Source organism: Lingula anatina, chromosome 10, assembly GCF_051362555.1.
Source record: "Lingula anatina isolate TDL-2025a chromosome 10, LinAna3.0, whole genome shotgun sequence".
Lineage (NCBI taxonomy): Eukaryota > Metazoa > Brachiopoda > Lingulata > Lingulida > Lingulidae > Lingula > Lingula anatina.
Window position 1 is genome coordinate 944,716 of NC_141776.1, and position 10,870 is coordinate 955,585.

Below are 10,870 nucleotides of genomic sequence, written 5' to 3' on the forward strand. Positions count from 1 at the left end.
TACTGGTTAAGTCACGCAATCATCTTCTGTCACCCACACCCTACTCCCGGCACTCACAAAAAGTTCCATGGCACTGCTCGTGTATTACAAGGAGGCATGGATGAAAGTATCACAATTGCCCTGTAGAAATGGAGAAGATGAGCAACACAATCACCAATCTCTCCTAACACAATCGTTGGAGAACCATTCAAATGCGTTTTGTAATTCCACTGAAGCTTTTATCTTTTTTTTTTTTTTTTTTTTTTTTTTTTGTTTTCTCAACAAATTGTCAGTATGCGCAGTGGGCTGTATGGTGCTGCTATCTGCTGGTGCTATCGGCAACGAATTAGTTTGCCCTTGTTTCTGAGTGAATCTACCGTCTAAAATCACTATTTCTGAAAATATGTGCGTTTTGCTGAGGGTAGGCTAGGCAATACACGGCAAACTTCTTAGTACGTGTGTACAACAGAATTTTTTTTAAAAAAACCCTAACGATATTTGGTCAGGAGTTGCTTGAAGCATAGCACAGCGTTGCTGTCTATCGGCATCAGGCCGTTAGTTTGTCAATTATCACAAATTACCCACGAATCGCGAACCCATTAATTTTCCTATAGCAGTCTAGCAACTCATTAAAAGTGCACGCATGCGCAGTGGGCTAAGCGTGACTTCATGCAGTGCATTTCTGGGGATGGAAATGCGAGGTATGATGTATGAAAAATGTCCTCAACCCACCAACGGCAATAGAACGTTGTTTGAGCTGTATGGAAAGTATGTGTAGTGATTGTTCTTCGGAGCATGTACTTCATAAGTTAAACCGTGGCCACAAACTTTTTCCTGTCGACCAGTTAGGCAGCGACGAATACGTAACAGAGTTGCGAGCCCAACAGAGCGTCCCTTGTGACCATGACAACAAGGAGTCCGTACAAATCTACTGTCCAGTGTGTAAAAAGGACATCTGCCCCACGTGTAGTTTTTTGGAACACCAAGGCCATAATTGCCTTCGAATCAAAACTGCTGCTGACAAACGCAAGGAAAAACTAGAACTCCTCGTTAGGCCCATCGAGAAGAAAAGTCTACTCTACGATCAGTTCAAGACCGCCGCTGAAGACCAGAAGAAGTCGGTAGAAAGAGGAAGAAAGAAGTCAAAGAGTCAAGTTAACAACCAGTTGGAGCTAGTTATTAAGATGGCCCGTCAACGTGCCGAGGATCTTCTGGAAGAAATAGATGCCAAGTCGAATACCAAACTAGAGGTTCTAAATGCTTTAATTGCGACTGCTACCGTTAAGCAAAATCAACTGGACGACGTTGTGGACTTCTCAAGAAAGCTCATAAACCATGGGAACGACATGGATGTCCTGCAAATGGCCTCCGCCTGTGAGCAAAGCAGTGAGAGCGTCCAGACTCTCCACATCCCGACCCTGCCCGCAGCCTTGACCCAGCTACAGCTTATCACCAACGCCATGGAGGAGTGCGTTACCAATATCAACCGTTGCCTTGGAGACGTGGTTCCAGCTGTAAGTGGAAGATTGGTGACAACATTCAAAGTAGAACTGACCAAGTCTCCTGAAGAGATGATCACTCACGTGAACACTGATACAAATGGTGACATCCTTATTGGTATTTGGTGTAATGAGGACAGGTCACGGAATAGAATCCACATCTACGATAACACCTTCGTCCTACAGGGCACAATTCCAAACCCAAGAGCAGCAGAAAAGGGTTGGTTTGCAGGGATAGCCATTGATGACGACGGTAACATCGTCACTAGATGTCAGGTGTCAAATGAAATCATAGTGTACACCAAGACAGGGGACCACGTGAGAACATTCCACAGTGAGTCACCACATGCAGTAGCGGTTAACAGCAAGGGTCACTATGTGGTGGCCGGTCGTAATACTCTGACTGTGCACCATAAGGATGGCAAGGTCCTGCAGACGACACCAGACCCAGGGGGTAAATATTACAAATACGTCCACCGCAACATGAATGACGATGTCATCGTCACAGGAGATGATCACATCCGTGTATACGATTCCACTCTCCAGCTTAAATACAGTTATGGTACCCAGGGTGATTGGGACGGACAGGTGGACTGCCCACGCGGCACATGTTGCTTGGATAATGAAGACATAATTCTAGCAGACCTCAAGAACCATCGTCTACACCTGGTGTCACCAGATGGGAAATTCAAGCAGTTTATTTTAAGCAAAGACAATGGACTACGCTATCCGAGAGATGTTACTATAAGCCATCTCGGAAAACTGGTTGTTGCGGAAGATGGAGGCGAGATTAAGTTTTTTGAATTATGAGTGATTGCCAAGCTAACAATGGACTCTGAAAAGATCATTTATATGCAGACAATATCTCAGTAAACATTGTATCGGCCCAGTTTTCACGTGTTTCACCCATGGTGAACCCGAAGAGGAAAACTGACAGAAATTCACTGATTCTTAATTCTTAATTTTTTTAACTAGTTGTAGTTGGTAGATAACATTAATAGCCTGATGTACCAGATACAAGTAGAGGTTTGTCTTTATATCAGTAGTCAAGAGAGATTTAGTCACATTTGGCGTACGACCTACTGGAGCAAGGAAATCCAGCATGAATTGATATTGTTGTAGAAAAATGATAACAGATATAGCTTAAAGGGCCAATTATGCTGCGTTCTTCACAATAATTACCGACGAGGTAACTGGATGTAATAGCAACTTGTGGTAACCTGATTTTCATGCACTTTGCTTGTCCAACTACGATATATGTTGCTTGAAGAATGCTTATTTAGAAAAATTGTTTTAATTAATACCATATGTTTCAAATAAATCCTGCTTATGAATTCCAAATATTTATATTTTTCAATTATATAATGATCACTGGGTATAATTACTATATTTGTTGAAGGGCAAAGAATAAAAAGCGGCATTCACGAGTCTTGAGAATGGGGTGCCTCACGGATCACGCATAATAAAATTGGCGCTTTTCGCATCTACGGAAATAAAAAGTGGGAAACGGAAATACCAACAGGAGCCTCTGATATTATAGGGAGTTCCTATACAGCTTGTTGCAAAATTAAAGAGGGACAGCCAATTTAAAAAACTATAAACTTGCCACCCCTTTAGTCACTGACGTAGGTAACACGTCCCACGGCAAAACTATGACCCCATTCAGAATAGGGGACTAACAAACATGCCAACCTACTGTTATCAGGTTATTATAAATATGAGAACAAACTATGACCCCATTCAGAATAGGGGACTAACAAACATGCCAACCTACTGTTATCAGGTGATTATAAATATGAGAACAAACAGTAACATATACTTTTCCTCGAGCACATTTATTTAGAATATTAAAGGTTAAGGGAGCATTGCATTTGCAGCAAATGTTATTGATATTATCGTGGTAGGCCTAAAGGTAGAAATACAAGGGCTAAGATTGGTAATTTTATCCATAATTATAGGTCCCGTTGTAACATCATTCATTAATTTATTATAGGATGACAAATGTATTTATTTGTCTTTTTATTTCTAAAACACGAAATATGTTTATCATGCTGTGATAGATTTCCAATATTGGATCCCATATATCAAAATGTAAGGATTATTTAAAGATAATATGTAACGCTAAGCAAATAAAAAACAACTGTGTTTCTATGTAATTCTAGAAAAAGATTACATTTATTACCTCCACCAAGGAGGTTGTTTTCACCCCTGTTTGTTTGTCTTTGTCTTTCTTTCTGTCTGTCATCAACATAACTCAAAAAGTTATGTACAGATTTTAATGAAATTTTTAGGAACTGTCAGAAGTGGGCCAAGGAACAGATGATTAGTTTTTGGTGGTGATCCGGATCAATAATCGATCAATAATCAATAAACAAAAATAAAAAAACTAAATCATTATAGAATGAAAATTTAGGGTGAAACGGAATTGGGTGGAGACTTTGCTTCCTTGGCGGAGGTCTGCGCTCTCGGAGTGCTTGTCTAGTTATCTGATAAAATGCTACAAATCAGGAAGAACGAATCCACTTAAATTCCACTGGTATTTTGACATGCCATGTATTCATACCCTCATGGGAAATAGTCATGCCACAAAATAAAACATAAAAAGATCGTTCAAGCTGTGAAAGGCCCCCAGAATAATTTGGCAGAAGTGTCCACCATGACGCCAAAAAACTGGGTACCAGTTAAAATGAATTCCTCTCGGGAGATAAGCCCATTGCCGTCAACATCAATGGCCTGGAAAGACGGAGTCACGGAAAAAGGATGAACGCCAAAACTGGCTTAAAAATGGGTAAACTCCTTAAGGGTGACATATCCGTCTCCATTTGCGTCTGCAACGCCATCAAAATAAGTCCCAAACCAATCGCGGGCATGCTTCTCCATGTTGGCGTCAAAATCCATGAAATACCGCGCATGCGCATGCAGAATATCTTCGAATGTCCGGGTGTCCTTCGGTATTTCGCTTTTCATGAACGTTTCCCATCCTTCATTTAGGAGATCAGAAAATACCCTGATCTGTTCTTCGCTCATCCATTTTTTGGCTCTGTCTAAAATGGTGTCAACGAAGTCTGATCTATAGATGATGCCATCGCCATCGAGGTCGAAGAGGATGAAAAAAGAACGCATCTTACGTACCCAAAAATCGGGATAAGGAGCCAGAGCTTGGCTTGCCATAACTGCAATCTAGAAAAAAAAGGCAAATCTTGTAATATTCTCACATTCATAATTGCATGCCTTAATCAATTAAAAAGTTTTTTTCATGACATTGTGCACATTAGTTCAGTGGGCCTAGAAAATTTATTTTCAAAAAACTCTATCAAAACACATGTATATTTATTCACTAACAAAATAGTGGTCATAATGTGTGTCCCAAATTTAGAACTAAGGCACTCTCCCATGATTAGAAAGCATGCAATATTAGGGGTACTTTTTATATTTTCATTTTATTTCATTTTTGCTCAGGGTGCTAAAATGAAATTCTAAGCCATTGGCTGTTTAAATTTTCCGTTAAAAAATTGATCTTGTTCAGATTTAAAAATGATACCATCAGAATATTCTCGGGTCCTCTTTAGAATGCACGATGATTAAATGGCTCATTTTATATTGCCCCATGGGCCTATCTTCTTCTGACCGAGATTTGACAGAAAGCCTGAAAGATGTGTTTTGCACCTGTTTCCAAAAAGATGTAATATTAAATGGTACATCTTTAACTGCCACGTTTCTAGCCAAAGAAAAACCAAATTCTCGAAATCGGAAACTTTTCCACGGTCTGGGGCCAGTAACTCAAAAGCATCTCGCATTGCGACCGAGCGCCACCGTCTCTGTTCCATAACTCGCCCCATAAAATAGCCTCAAAATAAAAGGTGATATCGCTATTCACAATTCGCGATTATTTCAAGTTACTGGACCCTGGTCTCCCGAGGAGCGATGGCTCTTCCCTCCTGCATCCGCCTAAACTGAAACTTTCGACACCTTAAACGCGTCATCTCGAAAACAAATTTTTAGAATAAAAACTTAAAGTCACAAGCGTACATACAGTTTGGGTCTACTTGCCTCTTACAAATACTAGTTGTTCTCTCTGGTACGTACGTAGTGCGTGGTGCGTGGTTGCGATGCCCTCTTCTTCTGTTCCTTGATCTCAGGTGTGACCCTATATCAGTCCTCGAAATTTTATCTAGTATTCCATCTGACTTTTCCCGCTCGTAAGTGAGCTACACAATATACGATTTATTTGTTCTGGACGGACATCCGACAGGGAACTATAACTTTCATGAGATAATCCCCACGATTTTGGGGGGATTGTTGACCGCTACACAATGGTTCTTTATTAAGTATGAGATAACATTCCTGGTAATGGGTCTTTCTTATCTAACAATTCTGTGTCTTGTTATCTAATTCCCACACATGAGAATAGCTTACCTCAGTTTGAGGCCTAACATGCTAGGTACTTAGCGTATCTGATATTACATAGTCGAGTCGCCACTCCCATAGGCCCAATAGTCGAACCCTGCAATATTCTTTCCTGTAAACTTTTTTTTTGCTGAAATGCATTCTTCAGGCTGAGAGAAGCAAAATTAGCTTGGTTGCTATTTCCGAGACCTTGAGCATTTTTCAACATGGCCGTCAATTTATGAGGAAAAATAGAAAAACGACCAGAAGTCGCCGGGTATACTTTATTGACAGCTTTTTTGAACGTGTATCCTATCAGGAGAGCACAACAGTACTGGTGAATACGCTTAATCGCGTACCACTCAGCAAAAAACCAAAATGGCCGTCAAAACATAAGGCAGAAAATGATAAAAGCTGCAGAATCAGTTTGTTTTTTGCATATTTAGTTTTATTAAAACCATATCCCCTTTTTATATTTATGTTAATTATAATATTTTGTAAGTCATGACCCTAAACTCTTGGAATTAGCTTATCTGACAGTTCAATAACCCCCCCCCCCCCCAAGAGTCTGTTTGCTACTTCCCCGGGTCCCATAGTCAAATACTTAGAATGTTATTCCCTGAAAATTTTAAAAGAATTTAATACTTTGGGGGTATAAAAGCCAATTTAATTATTTTGGGCTTTCTTGGCAGTGGCTACATACGGAACATTGATCAATTCTTAAAATTCAAGATGGCCGTCAATAATATAAAAATATATAAAAATATCATAATATTATAAATAAATAATTATGTAACATAGCAAAGAGTCCGGTTTAAAGTGCATGGTATTTCGCATTTTAAATGACCGCTAAAACATGCTCAAAAAGGTAAAAAAAAGCAGTTAAATTACGTTTTAAACTGGTAATTCGGCGTATAATATATATCAAACCCTTTTATTTATTGACAAAGTGTACTTGTAAAGTACAGTTATTCTAAGACTCTATAAAAGAGGATCATTGATAGGACTGTGGGGGTTCTGCAGGAATTTGGGCACAGGGAGTCCAAAATGTTAATCTGCAATCGGGACTCTTATATTTAGATGGAGTCCAACCAAGTCTGTTGGTGGTGACGGGAATTGGGGGGGGGGGGGGAGGGGGGGGAGTGTAATTTCATATAACTTTTGTCAAAATATTAACCTTATTATTTTTTTCGTTTTTGTTTTTATATTGATCATATCTTAATATTTTGATTTTATATCTTTATCATAACTTTTTCAGTACGTATATAAAATTTAGCTTTAAAACTTCCCATTCTTTTTATTGAGATTGGCACGTGTAAGAATATTTCATCAGTATATAACAGCATTTCTAGTTTTTCTTATTACTGCACATTTTTCACTTTATATCTTAAAGAGTCAATAAACAAAACATCTTACAAATCATTTGGTTATATACTGACAGCCATAAAAATCTTTGAGGCCATATTTTTCAAAATAATTGTTATTTTGAAGCTCTAAACTGGATTATTTTCACATGTTCAGGACATTGGTATACAGAACCAAAAATCTTAAGTTTCATGAATAGTTTCAAAACAAAAATGGCACCAGCCCAACACAAAGTCACAACGGTCAATAGCCGGTACGATCTCCGCTTACTTCGATGCAGGCGGCGATCTGATGGCGCATGCTCGGGCAATAAATGTGGATGGGATGGTGTCGTGCTGAATCCTATTCCAGCCTTGTCGTAGTGCCTGGGTCAGCTGCTGCCTTGGCCAACGGACGGCCAAGATAAATGTAATACCACAAGTTTTCAATCGGATTCAAATCCGGAGAATAGACAGGCCGGGGTAGGACATCCACCTTTGGGACTTCAGATACACTTGGATCATTTGTGCCGAATGTGAACGGGTCTTGTCCTGTTGGGAAACGGTGATATCAGTTTTCTGCTGCATGAATGAGGTCATGTGAGGTTGCAGAATCTGATCTATGTAGTGACGAGCAGTTACTGGTATGTTGCCATCAACGACCACCATCGGTTGACCGCCAGCAAGCGTCGACGCACAGTGGGGATGCTGCTCCGGTTGTTGTTCCTGCCGGGTGCTTCTTGTGCTGTACGACTGGCATGGCGAAATTGGTCCCGCAGCTGATGCAACATGATCTAGCGATTCTGGTCTGTAGTTGACACTCTCTCACCCTGGCTGCGGTATATCGCTAACAGAGCCCGGCATGTTGTGGCATTCAACCAGGTTCCTGATTGTGGGGTGGGGACAGCCCATACATTATAGCTCAAATCAGACTCCCCTCACACCCAGTGCCCAGAGATGTACTGTACGTTGTTCACATAATAGACAAGGCACGATTCCGTTCACTGGACTAACAACATGGGTGGCATTTTTAAGACCTTTATAGGCCTCCAAAACCTATCCTCAAAATGTGCAGATGCCCACTGAGTATTGCTCAATGTGTATTTGGTCCATTTTTGCAAAAAAAGAGCTTTCCCATGTGCGACGAATCATGGCAACATGACAACTCATCATTATCTTAACTACCCGAGCACTAAGTCATCAATAAATCCACAATGAATAATTACATCTACCCTACAAGTAGAAAAATGCATACATTCCTATCTCAAAGCTTCCATTATCTGTAAGTATATATTGGCAAAAAAAAAACATTTCAAATACATTATGTCGATGGGTAGCCCTCGCATATCCCCGAACTATGTCACGTTATCAAGAATAGCTGACCTCATGGGCCCTAACCGCTGGGTTTGCATACCCCTGCTTGGATCTTGATTATTTATAATAAAATTTATTATTAAACAACAAAAATGCCTTTACTCATAGGTGTTAAAATATTAAAAAAAGTTACAAAAAAAAAAGGATAAGAATAATCCAACCTGAAGAAAACCGTTTTACACCTTTTTATTTCCAAATGATTTAGTTTACACATACTTAAATGATAATGCCTTTCATTTAATCATCCAAAATGTTATTTTTGAATTAGAATGAAAAACTAGTTGCCAGGACTGAAATATCCGCAATCAATGCTGGTTTTGATCATAGAGTAGCATTGACGGATATATTGGTTTTCGTTTTTCGTATCATTTAACCTAAAAATGTGTTTTATTGTGTGCTATGTCTTGAACGCAGGTGTATCGTTTTTTACTTGATATATTTATTTATATTTGTTCTAGTTAAAATCTATTTCAGTTAAAAGCCTTGTAGTTTTACAGTTGTTTCTTTGCCCTTCCATTATGATTTGGAGGCCATTTTTATTAAAATAACTTGCAAAAAAGAAATAAATGATCGCACTTTGCATGGATATAAACATAAATATGCAATGATGAACAATGGAGTGGAGCATTAAATTTTTTATTTGAATGTATGGCTCTCGCGATTCATATAACAAATTGACGGCCATCTTGAATTTTGAAAAATTATCAATATTTCGTACGTATCAACTGGCAAATGAAGTTAAGCTTATAAGCTTCTCTAAGTTTTGTAACCCAGATGAAATAATTTCTTTTAAAAAAGCTTGCAAGATAACATAGCAAGCTTTGGCTATAGGGCTCGTCGGAGTGGCAATTGGACTCACAGGAGATGGCACTGTCTGCCACCATCTGATTAATGTCAAATAAGCAGTTTCTGAGAGTTTAGGATCATTATTAACAAATTATCATAATGGACATAAATAGAAAAGGCAGATATGTTTTTAATAAGGCTAAATTTGCAAAAAAACGAACTTATTTTGCAGCTTTTTTACTTTCTACCATGTGTTTTGACGGCCATTTTGGGTTTTTTGCTATATGTAATGGGCTTAACTGTATTCAATAGTACTGTTGTGCTCTCCTGATAGGATACACGTTCAAAAAAGCTGTCAATAAAGTTTACCCGGCGACTTCTGGTCGCTTTTCTATTTTTCCTCATAAATTGACGGCCATATTGAAAAATGCTCAAGGTCTCGGAAATAGCAACCAAGCTAATTTTGCTTCTCTCGACCTAAAGAATGCATTTCAGCCAAAAAAGTTTACAGGAAAAAACATTGCAGGGTTAGCGTTCTGGCTACTCGACTATACAGGGGCGGATCCAGAGATATTTTCTGACAGTCTTCCATATTATCTTTGTTTATCTGTCCTCCATTTTTGACCGTCTTCCGTCACAAAATATTAGGTACCCGTAAACTTAAACATTGTATTAGGTACAATGTAAACTTAAAAATCTGACCGTCTTCCGGAAGACCCAGAAGACGGCCTAAATCCGCCCCTACTTTTAGTAAATTACACTATAGCATGCTAACTTATGAAAAAAATACGCAGAAAGACGCAAAAGGTCTCGAGTACGCAGGCGGATGTCGATATACGTACGCACACGTGTCGGTAGATTATGTCTTGAACATGTAAAAAAAAATCCATACGCTTCTTATATATTCATATCGATACGGTACATAGAATGTGATCTTAAACGCATGAAGTTGTACGTTTAATCGACTTCACATTGCTTTTACTCATGTGTACTTCTTTTACACAAGGTGTAACTGAGCCACAAGTCCGAAAGCTAAAGCAACCCAATAAATGATGCTATTACACTTCATAATGACACAGGTCAAAAGGCTTACTTGAATAAACCGTCCGATTTGTCCAAGCTCAAAACACTGCGTATAAAATACATAATATTGAGTGGTCTTTGATCACATCTAGATTAAACATAATTTTCGGAATCTAAATGCACGAAACTGAAGCCAGCGACTACGTTTTTATCAATTTATCTACCTATTTATTTTTTCAAATAATAAATAACGTCTCATTCATAGTTACATACGCACCGCGACACATGGAATTAAGTTTTACGTTAAGATCTGTTATCTTAATTTTTTTTCTTTTTTTTTTTTTTTTTTGTGATCATTACTTTTCACCGTCAGCTGCCAACACACGTTCCATATAAAAAGGTTTGGCTCTTAGACCCCATTCCCATAGATATTTAGATCGATCTAAACCCCTGTCCAGTCACACTAGATTGGTGTAAGCT

The 10,870-nt window shown here is 38.9% G+C and overlaps 1 protein-coding gene and 1 long non-coding RNA gene across 2 annotated transcripts; one reads left to right on the forward strand and one right to left on the reverse strand.

Moving 5' to 3' along the window:
- The first annotated feature begins 749 nt into the window (after positions 1-749).
- On the forward strand, positions 750-2,288 carry LOC112042265 (uncharacterized). The gene has a single exon (XM_024076546.2). The coding sequence runs from the start codon at positions 750-752 to the stop codon at positions 2,286-2,288; it is 1,539 nt and encodes a 512-aa protein (XP_023932314.2).
- Positions 2,289-2,846: 558 nt separating this feature from the next.
- LOC147759337 (uncharacterized) lies at positions 2,847-5,871 on the reverse strand. Its single transcript, XR_015331281.1, has 2 exons — positions 5,529-5,871; positions 2,847-4,658 (listed from the first exon to the last, which is right to left on the reverse strand). It is a non-coding gene; the product is annotated as an uncharacterized LOC147759337 (long non-coding RNA).
- Positions 5,872-10,870: the final 4,999 nt, after the last annotated feature.